The sequence below is a fragment of the Globicephala melas genome, chromosome 9, assembly GCF_963455315.2.
Source record: "Globicephala melas chromosome 9, mGloMel1.2, whole genome shotgun sequence".
In the NCBI taxonomy this organism is placed as follows: Eukaryota; Metazoa; Chordata; class Mammalia; order Artiodactyla; family Delphinidae; genus Globicephala; species Globicephala melas.
The window spans coordinates 95585471-95611853 of NC_083322.1; the positions used below are offsets into that span (position 1 = coordinate 95585471).

At 42.2% G+C, this 26383-nt stretch overlaps 2 protein-coding genes across 5 annotated transcripts in view; one reads left to right on the forward strand and one right to left on the reverse strand.

The window, feature by feature from the left end:
• LOC115860926 (cytochrome c oxidase assembly factor 1 homolog) overlaps window positions 1-26383 on the reverse strand; it is a 242806-nt gene that overhangs the window by 142066 nt on the left and 74357 nt on the right. For all 4 annotated transcript variants that reach the window (XR_009565157.1, XR_009565156.1, XM_060304850.1 and 1 more), the window contains exon 7: window positions 21176-21278. Coding sequence is in view for 2 of the 4 variants with exons in the window: in XM_060304850.1 (XP_060160833.1) it covers window positions 21176-21278 (103 nt within the window). In the remaining 2 variants the exon portion in view is untranslated. The remainder of the gene's footprint in view (window positions 1-21175; window positions 21279-26383) is intronic.
• Window positions 1-26383, forward strand: part of BLVRA (biliverdin reductase A) — a 53640-nt gene that overhangs the window by 25503 nt on the left and 1754 nt on the right. The window contains exons 3-7 of the mRNA XM_030871197.2: window positions 5564-5685; window positions 8738-8857; window positions 10388-10485; window positions 22751-22858; window positions 24923-25094. Coding sequence (XP_030727057.1) covers window positions 5564-5685; window positions 8738-8857; window positions 10388-10485; window positions 22751-22858; window positions 24923-25094 — 620 coding nt within the window. The remainder of the gene's footprint in view (window positions 1-5563; window positions 5686-8737; window positions 8858-10387; window positions 10486-22750; window positions 22859-24922; window positions 25095-26383) is intronic.

Here is a 26383-nt window from a genome sequence, read left to right on the forward strand (position 1 = left end):
TTTAATAAGATTTTAGAAAATAGAACCAACAGCATATATAAAGGATAATACATTATGACCACGTGAGGTTTATCCTGGGAATGAAAGGTGTCACTATATCAACAGACTTTAAGAAAAAAATCACACAATCATCTCAATAGACATAGAAAAAGCACTTGACAAAATTAGACCATTTATGCCTTTAAAAATATAAGCAAAATATGAATAAAAGGAAATATCCACATCCTGATCAAGCATATCTACAAAAAAATTCTACAGCTAAGATAATTCTTCTTGGTGAAAAGACCAAATGCTGTCCTCTAAGATTAAAACGTGAGCAAGAATGTCTGCTCTTGGGGCTTCCCTGGTGGCGCAGTGGTTGAGAGTCTGCCTGCCAATGCAGGGGACACGGGTTCGATCCCTGGCCTGGGAGGATCCCACATGCCACAGAGCAACTGAGCCTGCGCTCTGGAGCCTGCGGGCCACAACTGCTGAGCCCGCCAGCCACGGCTGCTGGGGCCCGTGCACCTGGAGCCCGTGCTCTGCAACAAGAGAAGCCACGACAATAAGAGGTGCGCACACAGCAACGGAGACCCAACACAGCCAAAGATAAAAACAGGTAGATAAGTAAATTTATTTAAAAAAAAAAAAAAAAAGAATGTCTGCTCTTGCTACTCCTATTCAAAATCATACTGGAGTCCCACCCAGTGCAATCAGGCAAGAAAAATGAATAAAACACATACAAATTGGAAAGGAAGAAGTAAAACCGTCTCTGTTCACATCTGACTCTGTGGTCTATGCGGAAATCTAATGGAATCTACAAAAAAGCCGCTAGAAGTAATAAGTGAGTTCAGCAAGGTTACAAGATGCCAAGTCAGTACACAGAAATCAACTGTATGTCTGTATACTCACAATGAACAACTGGAGATGGAAGGTTAAAAAAATACTATAATAGCACTAAAAATCATTAAAAAAAACAAGTATAAATCTCACAAAATATGTGCTAAATCCATATACTGAAAACGACAAAATGAAAGAAATCAAAGACCTAAATAAATGGGGAGATGTACCACATTCATGGATTAGAAGATTCATTATTGCGAAAATGTTGGGTTTTTTCTCAAACTGATCCATATATTCAACATAATACCATTCAGAATCCTGGCAGGAATTTTTATTTTATTTCATTTTATTTTATTTATTTAATAATTGACAAACTGAGTCTAAAATTTATATGTAAAGGCAGGAGAACTATAATTTTGGAAAAGAAAAAGTTGGTGGATTCACAGTAATGGACTCCATACTTACCATAAAACTATAGTGATCAGACAGTTTCCTTTTGTACAAAGGCACAAAGGCATTTCAATAGAAAAAGGATGGTCTTTCTCAATAAATCATATTGGAACAGTTGGATATCATATGCGAAAAAAAAAAAAAAGAAACTTGATGGCTTCCAGAGAAGAAGGCACATGAGCTGGGTTTAAAGTCCTGGTACATTTAAATACAGGGCTGGCATAGCCCTGCCTAGTTGTAGATAGTTGATACAGCCTGTGGAATGAATACATACACTAGCAGCTGCCTCTCTGCTCTAAAAAAATGTTTTTAAGAAACTGATTCATACCTTACTCCATGTGGAAAAATTAATTCAGAACATAAACTATAAAAGTAACTAAGGGGCTTCCCTGGTGGCGCAGTGGTTGAGAGTCCGCCTGCCGATTCAGGGGACACGGGTTCGTGCCCCGGTCCGGGAGGATCCCACATGCCGCGGAGCGGCTGGGCCCGTGAGCCATGGCTGCTGGGCCTGCGCGTCCGGAGCCTGTGCTCCGCAGCGGGAGAGGCCACAACAATGAGAGGCCCGCGTACCGAGAAAAAAAAAAAAGAATCTGTGGTGTGCTCTTGCCTAGCTTCTGAACACGTGCCCACTGAGCCTTTAGAGAGTAACAGCTAATGTCAAGCAGGTAGAAGACAATAAAGTTTTCATTATTTTATTATATGTGAACCTCCTAGTGGGTGGCAGGGTGATTAAAACTTTCTATGGCCTGATTTATTTAAAAAAAAAAAAAAAGTAACTAAGGACTTCCTTGGTGGTGCAGTGGTTAAGAATCCTCCTGCCAATGCAGGGGACATGGGTTCGACCTCTGGTCTGGGAAGATCCCACATGCTGCGGAGCAACAAAACCCATGTGCCACAACTACTGAGCCTGCACTCTAGAGCCCACAAGCCACAGCTACCAAAGCCTGCGTGCCCTAGAGCCCACATACCGCAACTACTGAGCCCTTGCACCACAACTACTGAAGCCCGCACACTCTAAGGCCTGCATGCCACGACTGCTGAGCCCACGTGCTACAACTACTGAAGCCCGCGTGCCTAGAGCCCATGCTCTGCAACAAGAGAAGCCACCACAGTGAGAAGCCCGTGCACCACAACGAAGAGTAGCCCCCGCTCGCCACAACTAGAGAAAGCCCGTGTGCAGCAACAAAAACCCAACGCGGCCAAAAAAGAAAGAAAAAAGTAACTAAAACTAAAGTAAGCTAAAACTGTGAATCTTAAACTATAAAATGTCTAAAAGAAAACATAGAAGAAAATGTTTGTGACAATGGAGTAGCCAGAAGAATGATCCATTAAAAAAATTTTTTGATAAGTTGACTTCATCAAAATTAAGAACTTGAGCTCCTAAAAAGTCACTCTTAAGAAAATGAAAAGACAAACTACAGACTAGGAAAAGTTGTTTGCAAATTACGTATCTGACAAATGAATTGTATTAAAAATATATAAAGAACTCTAAAAACTCAATAAGAAAATAACCCAATAAAAAGTGGCAAAAGATTTGAACAGACACTTTACCAGCAAAGATTTATAGACGGCAAATAAGCACACGAAACAGTGCTCAACATCACTAGTCGTTAGGGAAATGCAAATAGAAACCTCAGTGAGAGACCACAACACGCCTGTCATAATGGCTAAAACAAAAAGGAGAAAACCTGATAATACCAGGTGCTGGTGAGAATGCAGAACAGCTGGACCTCTCAGACATCAGTGGCGAGAATGCAAAACAGTATAGGTGTAAAGGTACACTTTGGAAAAACTCAGTTTGCCAGTTTCTCATAAAGTTAAGCCTACACTTGCCATATGACACAGCAAACTCATACCCAGGTATTTACCCAAGTTTGAGAACTATGCTGACACAAAAAGTAGGACATGACTATCTATAGCGGCTTTATTCATAATTGAATTACGAATTCATTTGAACTGGAAGCATCAGAAATGTCCTTCAACTGCGAAATGGATAAACAAGCCATTATGACTAGTACTTAGTAATAAAAAGAAATGATGGATACATGCAACAACATAGGTGAAAAATGCATTGTGCTAGGCAGAAGATAGACTCAGACTACATATCGTATGATTTCATTTCTATGACATTCTAGAAAAGGCAAAACTCTTGGGATGGTAAACAGATCAGTGGTTGCCTGGGGTTGGGTAGGGGTTGACTACAAAGGGGCGCAGGTAATTTTGGAGGGGGTGATAGAACTGTTCTGTATCCTTTGTTATTTTTTTTAATTGGAGTATAGTTGATTTACATTGTTTTAGTTTCACGTGTACAGCAGAGTGAATCAGTTATACATATGCATGTATCCACTCTTTTTTTTATTTAGATTCTTTTCCCATATAGGCCATTATAGAGTATTGAGTAGAGTTCCCTGTGCTATACAGCAGGTCCTTATTAGTTATCTATTTTATATATAGTAGTGTGTATATGTCAATCCCAGTCTCCCAATTTATCCCTCCCCACCCTTATCCCCTGGTAACCATAAATCCTTTTTCTACATCTGTGACCCTACTTCTGTTTTGTAAATAAGTTCATTTGTTCTATATCTTGACTGTGGTAGGTATATGAGTTTATGTTGGTCAAAACTCATAGAACTGTACACTAAAATGGGTGGGTTTTATTATATGCCAAAAAAAAAAAATCTGATAGTATCAGGAAAAGCTTCATAAAGTGTAAGATGCCCAAGTCTTAAAAGCTTTGAAGGTGTGGACAGTGGGGAGAAGCTCGTTCCAGGCAAGGGGAACAGGATTTGCAAAGACTTAGAGGGAGCAAACAGTCGTGTGTGTTCTGCGTACTTTGAAGTTGTTTGGAAGGTCAGAAGCCTAAAGTTAACACAGTGGGGGAGTTGACCAGAAGGCGTTGCTGGAGAAGCAGGCTGGAGCTGAGTTGTGAAAGGCCTTATGTGTTTGGTAAAGAATGTGGACTTGGATTTTTTTTTTTCCCTTTAGTTGGTGTCCTACAAACTGTCCTGCAGTTTGGGCTGCTGTAATAAGGTACCACAGAAATTTCTCTCTCGCAGTTCGGGGTCTGGAAGCCTGAGATCAGGTTGAGATCTGGCGGGAGGGGTACCCTTCTGGGCTGCAGACTACGGACTCCTCAGCCCGTCCTCACATGAGCGGAGAGCAGGGAGAGGAGGCATGCTCTCTCGTGACTCTTAGAAGGGCACCAACCCCATTCATGCAGGCTCCACCCTCATGACTTCATCTCATCCTAATTACCTCCCCAAAGCCCTATCTCCTACTACCATTATATTGGGGGACAGAGTTCCCACTTCTGGGGGGCACATAATCATTCAGTCTGTAACAGCTGGGAAAATGAAGGGCTTTAATCGGGGTGGGGGGGACTTAGTTTTCGTCTGAAGCATCTCCTCTGGCAGGCCTGGGGACCACACATGGGAAGGGTGAGACCAGGTGGTGATTTGTCACGTCGTCAGGCAGGAGGCAAACAAGTCCTGGGCCAAGACTAGAGCAGTGGACGCACGAAGAGGGGTGGGAAATGGTGACACCCAGATGACAAAGGTGAAAGAAAGGGGCTAGATGCTAGCGGCTGGGGAGACAATGGAGTTTCTATGCTTGGAGACATCCAAGAAGAACTAGGTTTGAAGGATGTGTAGAGATAATTTTTATCAGTTTGGATTATAGTGAGTTGCTGTATAACTTGAAAAAGTCGACTTGATTTTTCATTATAATACTGTATGCAGCCAGCCTCCAGCAGTGTACCTGAATAATGAGTAAGCTGCCACAGTAGGGTGGGAGTGACACTGGTTGGAACCCAGAAAGCCATAGTGAGGAGTCTGAGTAAGGTGACTGTAGCTGGCACCCATGGGCCCTGTCTGCCCACATCTCACTGAGCAGCTGTGGCCTCTGAGTGACTCCCCACTGTATCAGATTTGCACATCCACTGGAGGAGGGATTCGGGGAGGACAGAGGTGCCAAACTAGGACTGGGTATGGCTTAAAGAGGAAGATCTCTCATCCTGGGGGAGGTGGCAGTAGAAGTGGAGAGCCTTTTCCGTGGATGACACACGTCAGAGCACGCACAGAAATGTTCTGGGGGGAGCTGACTCCTCTCCGAGCCTGCATTTCAGGGAGCGTCTCATCCCCCCCCCCTTACCTGCTGCAGCTTCCTGTGTGCTCTGGGTTGGCTCCTTGCTTTTCTGGACCCTGACTGGTCCTGCCCGCATGTCTTTGTTTCGCTGCGCTTTGCTAGACGCCTGGACCGCTTTTAAACCCCACCTTGATCCCTTGTGTTTCAGCCCGAGAGGAAGTTTGGCGTGGTGGTGGTTGGCATCGGCAGAGCTGGCTCCGTGCGGATCCGGGACTTGCGGAATCCACACGCTTCCTCGGCGTACCTGAACCTGATGGGCTTCGTGTCCAGGTGGCTTTCTTTGCTTTGTGCCTTGTAATTCACGGGAAGCCCGGTGAGATGGGTTAGGCCTTGGGCCACGCGGCTCCTCCAGACGCAGGAGAGAGCGAGCCAGCTCCAGGGTCATTCCAGGGAACCAGGCAGGATCAGCCCCACAAGATCACAAGTTTGGGCAGGTCTGGGAACTGAAGAGTAACTAGACCTGCAGCTGGGATGTACAGTGAGTCAGCCCAGCGTACCCGAATAGTGAGCGTGACCACCCTCAGCTCCTCCGTAGAGGGGACCGCCGTCAGACATAGGGGAGATGAACACAGGGCCTGACGGTTACTGAAGGGGCACAGTGAACACATGTGGGTTGTCCTGAATGAAGGCTTTAGGTTGATACATCAGTTACCATGACAGCCATCCATGCAGGGCCCTGGGCTTTCCAAGCCTGACCAACTATTTGACGTAGATGTCAACCCACTTGACAGATAAAGAAGCTGAGCCACAGAGAGGTTAAGTAATTTGCCTGAGGTCACACAGCTGGAAAAATCTAAGAACTAGATGTCAGCGCAGGTCTATCTGATTCCAAAGCCCATCTTTTAAACACCATGTGTTCTTTTCCCCTTTGATAATTCTGAGCCCCGCTTTTAAGGAGTATCACTTTTCTCCTGTAACTCAAAACCAAACTTTTCAGCGCGTTTCTTCTTCCCTGCCCCACCCTCAGCTCCTTCCTCCACCCGACCACTTCCTCACAAACACACCATTCACCAGACTAACGCCCTGTAACATCATTTATCAATAGTCATTGGGAACTAGAGGTAGGCCCTGTGTCGGCAGGTGATGCGGTAGAGGGCAAGTCAGGCACGTGTCTGCTTCCTAGTGCTTTAGAGAAATCAACTAAATGTCAATATTTAAACAGAGCGTAAGTAACTATCCTGACGGTCCAGGTAGAAGTTCTTTCAAATTTTAATTTATGGGACCTGCTTTCTTCCAATTTGCCTCTCTCAAAACCTGGCCTTTCCTTAAGGATTTAAAGTGGCCACACTAAGGTGACCCAGAAGTGCTGGGAATCTGCCCTTGGTCAGTCTTCCCCTGCCAGTAAGGTTCTAAGGGAGGGCTTCCCTGGTGGCACAGTGATTAAGAATCTGCCTGCCAGTACAGGGGACACGGGTTCGAGGCCTGGTCTGGGAAGATCCCACATGCCACGGAGCAACTAAGCCCACGCGCCACAACTACTGAGCCTGCGCTCTAGAGCCCGCGAGCCACAACTACTGAGCCCGTGTACCTAGAGCCTGTGCTCTGCAGCAAAAGAAGCCACCGCAGTGGGAAGCTCACACACCACAACGAAGAGTAGCCCCTGCTTGCCACAACTAGAGGAAGCCCACGGGCAGCAACGAAGACCCAACGCATCCAAAAATAAATTAATTAATTAATTTTTAAGAGAAGATTCTAAGGGAGCAGCACAAATGGGAGGCTTGACATTACGATCAGCCGGCACCGTTCTCCTGCTGCTCCCGTGCCTGCGGCTGGGATCGTGCACGACACGGGCTCCGGGCTGAAATGGGGCCTCTGCTCCTCCTGCAGCCCCGCCCTCTGCTCCCCCTGCAGCCCCGCCCTCGGCAGCTGGCGCCGAGACTCTGCAGTGGGAATGCCCAACCTACCCAGGTCCCTCGGGAGGACGGCCAGCTCCCCTCCGTCCCTGCTTTACCACAGCCCTGCTGTTAGTACACTGTCCCCTTCTCACGAGCCCTGTTCCTCACGACCTGCCTAAGTCCTGTCACCTCCCCGGGAAGCCTCTCCTGAAACCCTGAAACTTGGGGTTCCTTGCCTTCCTTGACGCTTTCACCTGTGCCCCTGGCTCGGCATTCCTCCTGTTACTCTCGTGGTGTTGTTATAGGTGTGTACTTGTCTTCCTCCCTCTAGCTGACTGAGCTCACTGCAAGTCCGGGGGACTTACTCCCTACGGGGGAGTAAGTCCCCACATACTCCCTACGGGGAAGGCACACAGGAGACAAGCGGGGAGCATTGGTCACACTGAGCCGTGTAGGTCGGTGGTCCCCACAGGAAGAAGCCCGCCGCCATGTCCTTCCGCAGCCACGCTTCCCCAGAGGCGCTCTGGCTCCTGCTCGGGTGGAGCTGTGAGCTGGCCCGAGCCTCCCGCCGGCTGCCCCATCTCCTCTGTGGCAGCCGCCGTTGGAGGACTGCTGCTCTCCAGCCTCTGCTCGGGGGCAGCGTGCAGACAGCCAGGGCTCCCAGCTCTCCTGAGGCGGGGGTCCTTCTGCATGTGTAGGAGCCGGGACACTCAGCTCCCGTCCTGCCTCTGCTGCTGGTTAGCCGTGGAGCCCCTGCCTCTCGGGGCTTTGTCAGATCGGCTGTAAATGAGGCAGTGACGCCCACTTTCCACTTGACCATCACAGGCCATGAAGGAGCTTGAAATCACACGGCCGTTTGCCCCTTAAAGGTGTTAAGTGTCTTGGATTTGGATTAGGTTAGGCAGTCCTGGTGTTTGGCCAAGTGCTTGAAGTTGGCAGTGACCGTGGAGATCGTGTCTAATGAGATTACGGGAGATCAGTTCTTTTTTTTTTTTTTTTTTGCGGTACGCGGGCCTCTCACTGCTGTGGCCTCTCCCGTTGCGGAGCACAGGCTCCGGACGTGCAGGCTCAGCGGCCGTGGCTCACGGGCCCAGCCGCTCCGCGGCATGTGGGATCCTCCCCGACCGGGGCACGAACCCGCGTCCCCTGCATCGGCAGGCGGACTCTCAACCACTGCGCCACCAGGGAAGCCCGAGATCAGTTCTTTTTATCTTAGAGATGAAGTAATGCAAAGACTCCCGTGTCATGTGGGCTGTTAGCGGTGGTGTCGGCACTCGATGCCAGGTCCCCGACTTCACCCCAGAGGCCGTGTTTCTCGCTGCGCGCTGAAAAATGCCCTGGAAGTGGGAGGCAGGAAGTTCATTGCTTCATTTCCAAAAGTCGATCACCAGGACGTTGTTGGGGGATGGGGAGAAGGATGGCGCTCATGTGTTCTCAGCCGATGTTCTGCCTACTCTGAGCTCCACTTGTCTGTTCCTCTCAAATAGACGAGAGCTGGGGAGCAGTGATGGGGTGCCGCAGATTTCTTTGGAAGATGCTCTTTCCAGTCAAGAGGTTGAGGTTGCTTATATCTGCAGTGAGAGCTCCAGCCACGAGGACTACATCAGGTGGGTGTTCAAGTCCTTGCGTTGCACAGTAGTGCGGGACGTTCAAGATGTCTGGGCAGGCTGACTTCTAGCAAAGGGGTCTTAATTATTGATGGGAGGAACTACATTGGATCCATGACCTTTAAAAATTGTCAGAATTTGAACTCTCACTCTGGGTTATAAATGTATAAGGACATGAAAAATATTGTAGAACTAATATTTATTTAGTACACCATAACTTAAAACATTAGAAACATTAACAATTAAAGTATCTTATTTCTTCGTAAAAAACTTACTGAGTGTGGTTTGAACAGCGCCTGCCTTTTTCTGGTGGTTTAACTTAGCCACCATCTTTTCTGTGCCTTGGAGAATTGCCATAGTCCTTTCAGTTTCCAACATTTTGTCCTTTGCCCTTTCAACAACATGAAATCTCTGAGAAGGTCTCTAGGAGTTGCTTTAATAGGAAGAGTTTTGGCCACGAGATGAGTAAGGAGATAGTGGTGGCATCAGAGTGGGGAGATCGCATTATTCGTAGAGCAGGAGATGTGAAGTGTTCCCCCGCCCCACCTTTGAATGCAGAGCCTAGAGCCCCCCAAGCATTTGGTAGGACTGAGCCTGGAAGGAGAAGCCGCACTCAGGACCTGGCAGTTGACAAGGCAGGGCCAGCCGCCCCCAGAATCTCAGCTTCCCTTCTGGGTCCTTACATCAAACTACAGCTGCTTCCACCATGCCGTTCCCCAGAGTCAGCTGCCCCCTGTTTATCAGGCCCACTCTGAGTGTGGACAGAAACACCTTTCTGTGGTTCCCCTTAAACTTCTGTGGCACCAGAGGGTATGTCCTTAACAAAGTGATCATGTAATTCCCATGCTTATCAATGTTTGTTTCCGAGAATATCTAGAGAATAAAAGCCAGACTTCTGAGCACAGCACTCTGCATCCTTTACATCAGGCTCCCAGCCACTCGTAGGACCTAGTTTTCCCTCCACTCCCTGTAGCCCACTCCCCTGCCATGCTGAAATGCTGAAATTCACACCACGTCCCAGTGGACAACGCCCCATAAACACCCAATCCCCTGCATATGCTGCTCAGAGTGAAACATCCTCATCCCCTGGCACCTGGAAAATGCCTGTTGATACTTCAAGACCCAGTTCAGAGCCTTAGTGAGATCTTTTCCGATTGCCTCAGGCACAGCTGGCTGCCGTGGGTTTTTATTTGTAGCTGTCACGTGGTAATAGGCAATTTCCCTGCTAACATGGCTGTATTTCTCCTCCAGAGTAACTGGTACATAGTAGCTGGTTGAATACGTGAGTAGACGAATGGGTGAGTGTTCAGATGAACACACGACTAGAAAGCCTTTCTCTTACCGCTTAGTAGAAAATCACGTGAGATGCAGTTCATCCGCCTCCCCCTCTGGCCCTGACTCTCACCCGTGTCGTGACACATTTACATGGAGACGTTTGTGCATTTATAACATTCTGTTCTGTCATGCAGGGCACTTAAGTGAAGTTTAACTGAAGTGCATTTTCTCTGTATTTACCCCTTTTTCCCAAAGACAGTTCCTAAACGCTGGCAAGCACGTCCTTGTGGAATATCCCATGACACTGTCTTGGGCAGCAGCTAAGGAACTGTGGGCACTGGCTGAGCAGAAAGGTGACGTATGTTCTGTGCATAGAGCACAGACCCTCTTCCTAAGGATTCCTGCCTCTAAGATTTCTGTGGTACCATCTTTATGCCTTTAAAACTTAACCCCATGTCAGATATGTTACTGGTCCCATGGGCTCCCACACCACCACCCCACACCCCATACTGCAGGCACATAAAGGGGGCATGTGTGGCGGGCCCACAGGGCAGAGGGACGGGTGGGGATTTGCAAACGTTTGTTCAAGACTTAGCTTCTTTTACTCTAATGAAAAGTATGAATTAGCTTCCACCTATGCTGGTGTTATAGATTATATATTATTAATATTTATATATTATTTTATAAGATATATAATTATATTTCATTTTGGTTTTATTCATGTGATAGTTGTATTGCTAATGGAAAAATGCCCAGATCAGGGTAATTGATTGTCTTATGTGCATAGTTTTAGTTTTCATTGTTTCTCAGGAGGAACACTGTTTATTACATATTTATTATATGCCAGGAACTTGAAAACTCTGCTAAACACTTCATATGTTATTTTGCTTAATTCTCTTAGAAATCCTTGGAGGTAGGTATTTTCTCTAGCTTATGTATAGGAATCCATGGCTCAGAGAAGTTAAGAAATTGTGCCAGAAATGGGGCACAGCCTTTAAAAATTACAAATCTCTATATTGTATACCTGTGACTTACGTAATATTGTACATCTACTATACTTGCAAAATAAATTTTTGTGCCAGGTCACAAAGCTAGTAATATGACCACTAAACGGGAGACGGCGCTTTGGTTTCAATCTCTCTGGGCTCTGAAGTCCACATTCATTCCTCCGAGCCATGCCGCCCTCCAGAGATTTTTCTGTTTTTATGGTAACTGGACAAGTCCCTCTACGGAGGCAATTAGAACTAACTAGAATGTTTTAGGGATTCATGGAGCTAGTTAAATGAAGTTGAAGTCAAAAACTCTCTCTGCTTCAACACTTGCTATTTTAAATCTTTCAAATATGAACAAAGTATGGTGAACAATTATAATGGAAATCACCAAAGAAAGCACCTTGTCCTTAACACCAGCGTAGACGGGTCACACTACTGAAACTCTTGATTGCCTTTCTCTAGTACTAGGCCGTGCTGCTGGAGGACAGAGCCCATCTTTCCTCTCTGTAGCCCCAGCAGCTAAAGCTAAACACCACCCAGATAGGCCTTCAGTAGGTGTTCGTCGAATGAAAAGATGGATGAATGACTACTGAAGTGAGCAAAAGGTTGGGGAGCTCTGGGGCCATCACCTTTGTATAGTGTTTCTCATGGCACGAACGTCCCTGGACAGAGTGCAGGATGCCAGAGATGTCTTGCTAATTGCACGGGAAAAAATGTCCTTTTACAATGAAGAGTTCTACTGTTACCATCCTAACCAAGTGATTGCTCATATGGGTAAGTATGACATCACAAGCCGTCTGGTGGGATGTGCGTAGCATAAATCCTGTAACTGAGATTTTAACCAAACTTCTCACAAGAAATACAGGGATGAAGGAACAAATTAAATGACTCCAAAAAAGAGTAAGTGAACTAGAATGTGGAACACTTTACAAGATAACAAACTAAGTGGCTTCAGGAAGATAATGTCCTGTGCATAGTGACTTCCTTCCAAAGAGCACAAGATGGAAAGAAGGGGGAAAAGAGTTAACTCTACACTAGAGAAACCGAACGCTACGCCTCAGCGAGATGATTGAGGTCAGTGTGAAGGGTGATAAGTCGTGTTAATAGGATGTGCTTGTTGACTGAAAACAAGTAGACTGCCAGTTGTTTCTCCAGCAAAGATGAGTTTATTCAGAATCAGCAGAGAATTATAATTCGAGGTCTGCAGCCGTGGCGAGCCACGTGCAAATCCCTGCACAGCAAGGGCAGGGGAACACTTTTATAGGGAAAAGGAAGTTTGTGGGGGGAATCGTAAGCAAAGAGTCCATGGCTTTTCATTGGCTGAGTCCTTGCCAGGACAGAAGAGGAGTCGTCGTCTTCCTGTTGGGCTCTACTATCATCGCAGGGTATGGGAGCTCCCTGTTCTGGTCTCCCAACACTATTTAATGGAAGTTTCTGTTTATTAATGTCTTATGTACGCTTAATATAATGTGATGAGAATGGCCCATTACTTCTGTAGTTTTCCTGTCCAAAACCCATAACCCCAGTCTAACCATGAGAAAAACATCAGAAAAATCCCAGCTGAGGGGCATTCTACAAAATACCTAAACAATACTCTTCAGAACTATCAAGGTCATTAAAAAACAAGGAAATTTTGAGAAACTTTCTAACCTAAGAAGGGCCTCAGAAGACATGATGACGAAACATAAATGAAACACAAAGAGCACATTAGGTTAAAACTATAGAAAACTGAATCAAATATGGACTTACTTTTTTAAAAATGAGAAAATATTGTTATATTGGATCCTGGTATTAGCTCCTTAAGCAAGCAGAATCTGGATGGCTTGCTTACAGATCGTGAATGGCTTTGAAAAAGAGAAAAGCCCTGAACACCAAGAGTGACCTTTGTTCTCTAGACAAGTATTCATAACTCATACTAGAACATCCATTAAGCAGCGTTTACATGACACATCACTATGTATGAGATAGTGTCCTTGATAATAGGGGATAACAAGAAGATGACCCTTGCCCTTGAGGAGCCCACAGTGTCAAATGGTCACAACTAGCAGTATTAACTTAATCTGCTGAAAGTGAACTGAAACAGTCATTATAGCAATTACATTGTAGCACAGGAAGGAATGATCTTATTCAATTCAGCATACCTAATGTTATATCATTTTGGACGGCAAGAGTTATGGATAATTTGGGAGTGATGTCAGCAAGGTGGTGGAATAAGAAGCCTCAGAACCTCATTCCCCACAGACACCAACTTAACAACGATAATATAGACCAAAATACCTTAGCAAGTACTCCAGAAATCAGTTAAGTGGTTGCAGTTCCCCCAGGCAAGCACAGAGCCAAGAAGAGCTGCATTGAAGTGGGTAAGAAAATTCATTGCATTTGCTCACCATAGCCCTTCCCCTTCTAATTCTTAGATTAGAAGAATCTAAGCGGGGGGAAAGGAAAGAGTGTAACATGTGTCCAATGTTCTGGCTTTTCAAGGGCTGCTTGAAGGACTGATTTCTGTCTCTCCTGACTGGGAATGCTGAAGGAAACAGGAGTAGACATTGGATGCCAGGGTCAGGGCAGCTAAGAACGAAGCAAGCACTGTAGTTTGTTATAGCACCAGGGAGACTGCAGTACTCTGAACAGACGCCACAGGGAGCAAGAGATTCCAGGTTCTTGAGAACAGGGGCAAACCTCTTTAACTTGGAAATTACATGTGCAAGCCCAAAGAAGATACATCTCCAGAAAAGGTTTGAGTGGCCTCCAGAATTTCTGGCCTGGCTGACTGGTGAAGGTCTTCCCCTGTACAAAGCAAGTCTATAAAGACTGGGAGAGGTGGCTGTTTTCTCAAATACTCAAATCTCAGTACAGGCATATCTTGGAGATACTGAGGTGAGTTCAGTTCCAGACCACAGCAATAAATTGAATAGTAGAGTAAAGTGAGTCAAATGAATTTTTTGGTTTTCCAGTGCATATAAAAGTTATGTTTACACTGTACTATCGTCTATTAAGTGTGCAATATCATTATGTTAAAAAACAATGTACATACCTTAATTTTAAAATACTTTAGTATTAAAAAATGCTAACCATCCTCTGACAAGGCAGGGTTGTCACAAACCTTCAATTAGTAAAAAATGCAATATCTGCACAGTGCAATAAAGCGAAGTGTAATAGAACGAGGTTTGCCTGTAAATGATCACAAGGAATACAAAGAAACAGGGAAATATAGCCCACTCAAAGGAATGAAATAAATCTGCAGAAACCAACCTTAAAGAAATGTAGATCCAGGAATTACCAAAATAACTAACTGTCTAAAAGATGCTCAGTCAGCTAAAACAAAACAGAGACAAGTAAATGAAATCAGGATAACAGTGCATGAACAAAATGAAAATATATCAACAAAGAAATGTAAACTATACAAAAGAACCAAACAAATTCTTGAGCTGAAGAATAAAATAACTGAGTTGAAAAATTCACAAGAAGGGTTCAACAGCAAATTTGATCAAGCAGAAAAGAAAGAACTGGCAAACTTGAAGATGGGTCATTTGAAATTTGAGTCAAAGGAGCAAAAAAAAAAAAAGAATGAAGAAAAGTGAAAAAGGGACCTCTCTGGCAGTCCAGTGGTTAAGACTCCACACTTCCACTGCAGGGGGCGCAGGTTCAATCCCTGGTTGGGGAAACTAAAATCCCGCATGCCACGTGGCGTGGCCAAAAAAAGAAAAAAATGAATAAAACTTAAGGGACTTAAAGGACACCATCAAGCAGATCATTATATGCATTATGCAAGTCAGAGAAGGAGACAAGAGAGAGAAAGGGACAGAGAGCTTATGTGAGGAAACTATGGCCGAAAACTTCCTAAATTGGGGGGAGGAAATTCAAGACAATGAACTCCAGCTAGAATAAATCCAGAGACCCACACCAAGACACACTGTTATAATGACAACTTGGAATAGAAAGAAACTACTTCATCATAATAAAGGCCATATATAAAAAGTCCACAGCTGATATCATACTAAATGGTAAAACACTGAAAGCTTTTCCTCCAAGATCAGGAAACAAGATAAGGATGACCACTTTCACCACTTCTATTCAACATAGTACTGGAAGTTGCAGCCAGAGCAGGTGGGCAAGAAAACGAATACTAGGCACCTAAATTAGAAAGTATAATCCCCCCAAACAAAAACAAATTTTAAAAAGTTACACATAATTTGCACATATCACTAGAGTTTAAATATTTAATGTAAAGGAGAAACATTTTAAGATATATTAAAAGCTCTCCACAGAAAGAGAAAATAAATTTATGTTGTATTGCTTCTGTTTGTAGGGGGCAGAATTATAGAGATGGAGAGCTCATCTTCATATAAGAAAGAGTTTTCTAAGAACCATAACTATTCCGACATATTTACCCAGGATGCCATAGAAAACAGTCCCAGCACTGGTTATCATATAGCTGACTAGTGCTTGGTTAAGCGTACTTTTTGCATTTTCAAATATCAGAAATGGAATGGAAAATCATATTTTTGTTTTCATGGGCACATGTAAAATGAATCACTGTTGGCTCAGGGCAGTGCATGGCCTGCTGTTCCTCTGTTTCTTCCCAGAATCAGTGTTTCTCCAGCCCCATCTGTCACCCCGCCAATCAGATGGGATAGCTTGCCAAGTCTGACACATTTAATAACAAGTGAGACAATTTTTTCTAGCATTTGTATTAATGGTTAAACTAGTTACAAAGGAAGACCTACCTCTATGACACAAGAAGTTCTGAGAAACGTCTTATTTCTTTTACAAAAGCAGCTCTGAATAGGCCAACACCAAAGCCATTGAAGAAACTGAATAATAATTCTGGTACTGATCTCACTAAATTAATTACCTTAAGTCCTTATCCTTTTGTAAATTGAGATATAATTTCCTTATGATAAATTCAGAGATTTTAAGTGCAGAGTTGAATGAATTTTGACAGAGTATATACCCATGTAATTATTACTCCAGCCAAGATACAGAACATTTTTATTACTCCAGAAAATTCCCTAGTGCCCCTTTCCTGTCCGTGACTTGTCCCCTCAGTGACATCGATTACCTACTACCAGACTTCCCTGCAGATTATCTCTCAGCTAGGATCTGAGACCGTTCCTGTATTGCTCAATCATCAGTATAAACATCATGTCACATATATGCAAGGAAAAAAAAAAAGCAAATGAAACAAAATGGTAACAGAGATTAGCTGGTAGAATTCTGGGCGGTTATATTTTTTTCTTTATACTCTTCCACATTTTCTCAATTTTCCTCAATGACATGAATTCATGTTTACACTTTAAAACTAAAAATAAATATAATTTTGTTTCTACCATATGATCACAACCATGAAAAATAATTCACAGCAGAATGACAAGAAAGAAGGAAATATACCAATATATCTTAGTAGTGGTTCTTTCTGGTAAATAGGATCATGGGTATTTTTATTTCTTCTAATTTTCCCCCCAAATTTAAAAACACTTATTATTTCTGAGATACACAAAACACCCTATTTCAGAAGATGAGGCCAGAAATGGTTCTTTGAGAATTTCATAATATACTGCTTATGTCAGAAAGCTGCTGAAATCATGCTTGAGGAAATAAATGAGTCGAGAATTCAAGTCTATTAATTGCAAGTTGCCTTTTCATTTTCTCCTTAGAAGTTATATCTTATTTCATAATCCATGACTGATTCTGGCTTGCTGTCATATTTTTGGTGCTATAACTATTTATTTGGTTTGGTTTTTTTTTTTTTTTTTGAAATAACCTCAAACTTATAGAAGAGTTGTGAATACAGTACAGAGAACTCTTTTTTCTTGAGAATCATTTGAGAGTAAATTGCCAACCTCATCCCCCAATAATTTCATGCGTATATCCTGCAAATAAAAACAGATAACCACATACAACCATCAAAATCAGGAACTGTTACCACGACACATTTTAACCAAGCTCACAAAAATCAAAGACAAAGAGAGAACTTTGAAAGCAGTGAGAGGAAAAAGACTCATCACACACAAGGGAATCCTGATAAGGCTGTGAGCAGATTCTTCAGCAGAAATCTTGCAGGCCAGGAGAGAGTAGGCTGATACATTCAGTGTGCTCAAAGAAAAATATCAAATGAGAATAATTTATCCAGGAAAATTGTTCTTCAGAAATGAAGGAGAAATAAAGACTTTCCCAGACAAATAAAAGGAGAAAGAATTTATCGCCACTGGACCTGCCTGAAAGGATGTTAACTAGTAACAAGAAAATATGTGAAAGTGTGAAATTCAGTGCTAAATGTAAATACTGGGTTGGCCAAAACGTTCGTTCGTGTTTTCTGTAACATCTTATGGAAAAACCCAAACTTTTTTGGCCAACCCAATATATAGTCAAATTCAAAATACTCTATTACCGCAATGGTGCTGTGTAGATCACTTTGAACTCTAGTATATAGGTTAAAAGACAAAAGTATTAAAAGTAACTATAGCTACAATATTTTGTTAATGGATACACAAGATTAAAATACATAAATTGGGACACCAATAACATAAATTTTTGGGGGGAGGCAAGTAAATATGTAGAATTTTTAAATGCAATTGAAGTTACGTTACTGTCAGCTTAAAATGGACTGTTATAACTATAAGATGTATTATGAAAGCCTCACGGTACTGTTAGTACCACCAAGGAAAAAAATGATAAAGAGAAAAGAATCGAAGGATTCCATGACCAAAAACCATCAACTCATAAATAAAGACAGTGAGGGACTTCCCTGGTGGCGCAGTGGTTGAGAATCCACCTGCCAATGCAGGGAACACGGGTTCAAGCCCTGGTCCAGGAAGATCCCGCATGCCTCGGAGCATCTAAGCCCGTGTGCCACAACTACTGAGCTTGTGCTCTGGAGCCTGTGAGCCACAACTACTGAGCCCACGTGCCACAACTACTGAAGCCTGTGCATCTAGAGCCTGTGCTCTACAACAAGAGAAGCCACCGCAATGAGAAGCCTGCGCACTGCAACAAAGAGTAGCCCCTGCTCGTCACTAGAGGAAGCCCGCATGCAGCAACAAAAACCCAATGCAGCCAAAAATAAATAAATAATTTTAAAAAAATTAAAAGAAAGACAGTGAGAGGAAGAAAGGAACTATAAAACAATCAGAAAGCAGGTAACAAAATGGCAATACGTTCTTACCTATCAATAATCACTCTAAATGTAAGTAGTTAAATTCTCCAATTAAAAGACAAAGAATAGCTCAATTCATAAATAAGACTCAACTATATGCTGCCTACAAAAGACTCACACTTTAAGGACACTCATAGGCCAAAAGTGGAGGGATGAAAAAATATTCCATGTGGATGGAAAAATACTCTGTGCAAATGGAAACCAAAGGAGAGCAGGTGTAGCATATCACACAAAACAGACTTAAAGTCAAAAGCTGTAATTAGAGAAAAAGAAGGTCATTATATAATAAAGGGATCAATTCTTTCAGAGGATATAAAAATTATAAATATGTATGCTCCCAATATTGGAGTACCTAAACAGATCTGAAGATAAAAATAGGCAGCAATGCAATAATAATAGGGGACTTCAATGCCCTGCTCTCAACAGTGGATAAAATATTCAAACAGAAGTACATTATGACCTAATGAATTTGAACTACACTTTAGACCAAGTTGCGTTACAGACGTATACAGAACATTCCAACCAATAGCAACAGGACACACATTCTTCTCAAATGCACATGGAACATTCTCCAGGACACATCATATGTTAGGTCAGAAAACAAATTTAATAAGATTAAAATCTTATTAAGTATCTTTTTTGACTACATGGTATAAAATTAGAAGTCAATAATGGGAGGAAAGCTGGAAAATTCACCTATATATGGATTAAACAACACATTCTGAAAAAACAATGGATCAAGGGTAAATGTTTTAAAATTTTTGAGGTGAATGAAAATAGAAACACAAATACAGAAATTGATGGGATTCAGCAAAAGCATTTCTAAGAGAGTAGTTTACAGTGATAAACACCTACATTAAGAAAAAAGAAAGAACTCAAACAACCTAACTTTATGTCTCAAGGAAATAGAAAAGGAAGAACAAACTTAGTTGATGGGGAGAAATAATAAAGATTAGAGCAGAAATAGAGACTAGAAAGACAGTAGAAAAGATCAATGAAACTAAGTTGGCTTTTTGAAAAGATAAAATTGACGAATCTTCAGCTAGACTTACCAAGAAAAAAGGGAAATGACTCAAATTAATAAAATTATAAATGAGGGAAGAGACATTGTAACTGACACCACAGAAATACAAAGAATCATAAGAGACTATGAACAATTTATGCCACCAGATTAGATAATTTAGGAGAAATGGATAAATTCCTAGAAACATACAACTTACCATGACTGAATCATGAAGTAAAAGAAAAACTGAGCAGACCAATAACAATCAAGGGGATTAGGAGATCGAATAAGTCATCAAAAACCTCCAAACATATAAAATCCAGATGGCTTCACAGGTGAATTCTACCAAACATTTAAAGAAGAATTAATAAGAATCCTTCTCAAACTCTTTCAAAAACTTGAAGAGGAAGGAACACTTTCTAACTCATATTTTATGAGGCCAACATTACCCTGATACCAAACCAAACAAAGACACTACAAGAAAAGAAAACTACAGGCTGCTATCCATGATGAACATAGATGCAAAAATCTGCATTAAATTCAAGAGCACATTAAAAGGATCATACACTATGATCTAGTGGGATTGGTCCCTGGGTTGCAAAGATGGCTCAACATATGTAAATCAATAAATGTGATATACTACATTAACAAAATGAAAAATAAATATATGATCATCTCAATAGATGCAGAAAAAGCACTTGACAGAGTTCAACATCCATTTGTGATAAAATCTCTCAACAGATTAGGTGTAGAAGGAATGTTTCTCAACACAACAAAGATGATACAGAGAACCCCACAGCTAACATCATAATCAATAGTGAAAAGTTAAAAGCCTCTTCTGTGAGATCAGGAACAAGACAAGGATGCCCATAATTACCACTGTGTGCTATTTAACATAGTAAACTGTAAGCTGAAGCCAGAGTAATTAGGCAAGAATAATAAATAAAAGGCATCCAAATTAGAAAGAAAATTAAAATTGTCTTTTTGCAGGTGACATGATCTTATATGTAGAAAACCCTGAAGACTCCACTGAAAATTGTTAGAACTAATAAATTCAGTTAAGTTACAGAATACAAAATTACCATACAGAAATCAGTTGCATTTTTATATACCAACAACAAAGTATCTGAAAGAGAAATTAAGAAAGAAATCTCATTTACAGTACCATCAAAAGCAATAAAATACTTAGGAATAAATTTAACAAAGGAGGTGAAAGACATGTACACTGAAAACTATAAGACACTGATGAAAGAGATTCAGGAAGACATGAATAATGGATAGATACCCTGTGTTCTTGAATTGGAAGGACTGGTATTGTTAAAATGTCCATACTACCCAAAGCAATCTACAGATTCAGTGTAGTCCATATCAAAATTCCAATGGCATTTTACACAGAAATAGAAAAAACTACCCCAAAATTTGTATGGAACCACAAAAGACTTTAAATTAAAAAAAGCATTCCTGAGATGAAAAACAAAGCTAGAGGCATCACACCACCTGATTTCAACCTATATTACAAAGCTATAGTAATCCAAACAGTGTGGTACTGACATAAAAACAGGCACATAGATCATTGGAACAGAATAAAGAGCAGGGCATATACCTATGCATATATAGTCTGCTGATTTTTGACACCAAGAACACACAGTGGGAAAAGGATAGTCTTCAATCAGTGGTTCTGGGAAAACTGGATGGCCACGTGCAAAAGAATGAAACTGGACCCCTGTCTTACACCATTCACAAAAATTATCTTGAGATATATCAAGGACAAATAGAGCTGTTCAGAAAAAAGGGACTTACCTGAAACTGTGAAACTCTTAGAAGAAAACACAGGGAAAAACTCTTGACATGTATCAAGGACAAATAGAGCTGTTCAGAAAAAAGGGACTTACCTGAAACTGTAAAACTCTTAGAAGAAAACACAGGGAAAAATTCTTGACATTTGTCTTGGCAGTGATTTCTTGGGTAAGACACCAAGCATACAGGAAATGAAAGCTGAAATAAACAAATAGGTCTGCATCAAACTAAAGAGCCTCCACACAACAAAGGAAACAATCAATAAATTGATACTTTACAGAAGAGGGAAAGTATTTGCAAGCTGTGTATCTGATTAGGGGTTAATATCCGAAGTATAAAGAACTCAGAAAACTAATAGCCAAAAAGCAAATACTCCAATTAGAAAATGGGCAGAGGAACTGAATACACATATTTCCAAAGAAGACATTCAGATGGCCAACAGATATATGAAAAGTTGCTCAACATCATTAATCATCAGGGAAATGCAAATCAAAACCACGAGATATCACCTCACACCTGTTAGAATTGGCTGTCATCAAAAAGACGAGAGACAAGTGTAGGCGAGGATACGGAGAAAAGAGAACTCTGGTGCACTGTTGGTGAGAATATCAGTTGGTGCAGACACTATGGAAAAGACTGTGGTGGGTCTTCAAAAAAGTAAAAATAGGACTATCACATGATTCAGCAGTCCCACTCCTGGGTATATATCCAGAGGAATCGAAATCAGTATATCGAAGAGACACATGTATACCCATTCTCATCACAGCAATATGCACAATAACCAAGAGATGGAAACAACCTAAATGTTCTTCCAGAGATGAAAAGGATAACGAAAAGTGTGGCTAATATATACAGTGGAATATCATTCAGCCGGGAGAGAAGGAAACCCTGCCATTTGCTACAACATGAATGAACCTGGAGGGCATTACGCTAAGTGAAATAAGTCAGAGAAATACAAATACTGTATGGTTTCACTTAGAGCGGAATCTAAAAAGAAAAAAAAAAAAGCCTGTTTCATAGAAACAGAGATTTGAATGGCCGTTGCCTTGGGCTGGGGGAAGGGGAAATAGGGCAATATAGATCAAACGGTACAAATTTTCAATTATAAGAAGTTCCAAGGATCTGATGTACAACATGGTTGTTATAGTTAATAATATGGAATTGTATACTTGAAAGTTGCTGAGAGTAGGTCTTAAGCATTCTTAACACACACACAGAGTGAACTGTCAGGTGATGGATGTGTTAAGTGTCTTGACCTTGATAATCATTCCACGATGCATATGTACGTCAAAACAGCACACTGTACACTTTAAATATATAGTTATATCTGTCCATTACCCCTCAATTTTATTTTTAAATAACTTTTTCATAAAATTCATTAGGATTTTGGTAAAAGTGGAAATAAATGTGTGTGTGCAATCAGCCATCTTGAATCCAAAGCATGGACATAGCATTTTTGAGCAAATTAAAAAAAAATTTTTTTAATATATATATTTTTTTATCAAAGTATAGTTGATTTACAATGTTGTGTTAGTTTCAGTTGTACAGCCAAGTGATTCAGTTATACATACATTCTCAATTTTTAAAAATGAAAAAAATACGAGGAAATTAACAGGATTTAGGATGACTGCCTTTTTTTTTTTTTTTAAACCCCATCCTTGTCGTGACAGGGAAAGTCCTGCATGAGGAGCACGTTGAACTCTTGATGGAGGAGTTTGCATTCCTGAAAAAAGAAGTGGTGGGGAAGGACCTGCTGAAAGGGTCTCTCCTCTTCACAGGTCAGCCCTTGGTGGGATCACAGGTCATATGTAACTGGTGAGGCTGGTGGAGGGTTACTGGGTTCTGAGCTCTCTAGGATGTGAGCTTGGATTCATTTCTGCTAAAGACGTTCTGACTGAGGGCCCATTTAATTTTCCCACGCACCCACAGACAATAAAAATAATCTATTTTTCTTCTTTCCTCAAATGAGATCTGATTGCTCAGTGGGCCTTGGGGAAGACGTGTTAGAAATTTCAAGCACATTTATGCTTTGGGCCCAATCGATGAGGTAGAATTTTCTCTCATGAAATCTTGATGAGTTGGAGATCATTTTTCCACAGGAGGTTAAAAATGAAAGCTCTCTTTGCTAGAGGACCGAGAAGGTTCTTGGAGAAGAGAACATGTTTATACTTCTCTGTGGAGCAAATAGAATATGCATAGACCCTTTCTTCCTCCAACATGTTATCAGGACATTGGCTGTGGCCAAGATATTTGATCTACTATATATTCAGCTATTTACTTCATGTTGGTCATTCTTTGAGCACCTCCATTAGCAGAAGGAAATGAACAGCCTGGAGCCTCAAGGTCTGCAGTCTCCTTTGGGTGGACTCCTTGGATTTGTCTCCACCCTAAGGCATCTGGGCCACCTTTCCTGAGGGCTTTCTTTACAGAAACAAAACCGACATTGTCATGTGGTAAAACCATTCATCTGTTCGTGAGTTTCCAGAAAATATACAGTAGTGGAATCTCATTTCAAAATCCATTTTCAGGGACTTCCCTGGCGGTACAATGGTTAGGACTCCGAGGTTCCACTGTGGTGGGGGCATGGACTCAACCCCTGGTTGGGGAACTAAGATCCTGCATGCCATGCAGTGCAGCCAAAAAAAAAAAAAAAAAAAAATAGAATGTCACAAAATCCATCTTCATCCTTTAAAATGATGATATAATGAGAGTTGTGGAGACAATAATAACCGTTAATCTGCACAAGGAACTGGGCTAAGTATGTGACATTATTTCATGTTAATTCATATAATCCTAGAAAGTGGGTATTTATTACCCCCATTATACAGATTTTTTTAAATGAAGCTCAGAGAAGTGAGTAGCTTCACAAAGTTGACCCAACAGTTGTGTGGCGGAGGCAGACAGATTGGAGCTCAGACTTGTAGCAGCTGTTCCGTCCTCTGCAAAGAACAGGAGCAGACAGGAGCCAGCCCAGAGGGAGCTGCCTTTCCTTTGTAAGTTTCATACTTAGGTCCTAGTGATTTGAAACCATGTTGTCTATGAAACTTACAATCTTTGTTTTCTTTCTCTTTTTATTTACTTTGCTTGTTTTCTTTAGAACACACTCATAATTATTAGTTGTTTTAAGTCAGTATCAAAGTTTTAAGAAATCTTTGGTTTAAAGAGCAGCGTAACAGATATGAAGTCTTATAAATCTAGGTTATGTTTAAAATTTAGGCTGGGATGAGAGGGGAGCAGTATCTTGACCAGATTTCTCGTACAGATACTCATTGCAATATGCTGTTGTACACGAGATTATGAAGATTGAGAAAACACTTAACGCTGTATCAATTTTCTTGATATTGACTTTATAGGAATTACTGCCTTCTCCACAGCTATCACAATTCCTTCACTCCCGTATCACTTACACAGACAGTTATATGGTATTTATAGGAATATAGGCTTGAGGGACTAAAATACGTTAATTCTTTTACTTCTTTAAGTCACTAACTGAAGGGGATATATGTTTACATATGTGTGTGTGTGTGTGTGCATACACACACACACACACACACACACGTTAGAAACCTAAAACATTTTTATTACCCTGTGGGCCAGATGGACTGCAATTTCCAGTGAAATATTTTATTTTACCAACAAAGTGAATTTAAGAAACAGGAAAAAAGGGAGACGTTTTTATGAAAGTCTCCATCAGAATTAGTCATCTTGCGCAGCCCCGTCACAAGGCAGGTTGTGTGTCCTGATCACCCAGCCACATCTGTGCGCTCCCTGTCACATCCCCCATGCCCCCCAGCTGTCAGCCCCGCCCCTCCAGTCCCCGCCATGTCTGTGATTCCCCACAGCTAGCCCGCTGGAAGAAGAACGGTTTGGCTTCCCCGCATTCAGTGGCATCTCTCGCCTGACCTGGCTGGTCTCCCTCTTTGGGGAGCTTTCTCTCGTGTCCGCCACTTTGGAAGAGAGAAAAGAAGATCAGTATATGAAGATGACCGTGTGCTTAGAGACGGAGAACAAAAGGTAGGTCACGAGAAGCTGCGAGGAGAAGGCAACATAAGGACATCCTCGTGCGTTCACAAGGGAGATATGGGGGACCCAGGGGCCTAGACCCGCACCTTCGACTCCAGAAGGGCCGTCTGCTTATGCCAGTGGAACGGGTGCTGGGATTTCAGTTACGCTGCCTCATGCCATCCTCCCAGCAGCCCCGTAAGGTTAAGAGAAGCTTACAGATTTGAGCAGGTTGTCTAAGCCAAGTCTTTTTAAACATAAGGACCCTCTGTGTGTCATTTGCCCACACAGTTTCTTAAGTTACAGCTGCCTTCCAACAACCTAGTGGAACAGAGCAGAACCTCAGCAGAGGATGGGGAGGAGGGCAGACATGACCTTGAAAGGTCACAATAAAAGGATCAGCAAGACCAGGATCACTGCTTGAATCCCAGTTGTACTAGTATTTGCTAACATTTCCTGAGTTCCTACCATGTGCCAGGGCCTAGTCCTTTTATAAGGATTTTCTCATATAATCTTTATACCAACTCTCCGGAGTGGGCATTATTATGATTATGATCACCTAGGAAACTATGAGGCTCAGAGAGATTAAGAAACTTGCTAAGGGCACACAGCTAACAAGTGATTGTGTGAGAATCGCGCTCAGGCAGCCTGTCTTTGGTCCCCAGATGGTCACACCTCCACAGAAATGCACAGGAAGGGCACGAGAAGGGAATCGTACTGAAAACATGCCAGGCCTTGTCTTTAATTTGTCCTGTAGTCCTCACCTGTCCACGAGGTTGGGTATCATTAGCCTCAGGTCCCAGATTATCCAGGAAAACCCGGTGCAGTTTACTCCCAAGCCCGTGTTCTTCCCATTTTACCAGCAGTTTTCAAACTTTGTTAAAAAAAAAAAAAAAGCATTAGAACACCTTTTCAACCCAAATCTATATAGAAGAGGTACACGTTTCAAGCCTCCTGTTGAAGCCAGTTGGTAGGAGTGGTACCAGAGCCAGGCGTGCCCTACCCCCCATGCCCTCGTCCTCCAGGGCAAATGCTTTAAGTTTTTAGGGCCACAAGATGAGGAAGTTATTCTGTCCACATCTCTCCTGACGGCTCCCCTTTTATGTACTTCAGATCTTTTCCTCCTAACCACTCACCCCACACTCTAATGTAGGTCTGGGTGAGCTGATTGGCTGAAGGGGAGGCCTCCTTTACCCAGGTTGGAGGTACCCCTGAGCTTCCTACAGCACCCAAAACAATCTTTAGTGACCTGCTTGGGTCCCTTTCTTGCAACTCCGCACTCACACCGTTAGCCGTATTAT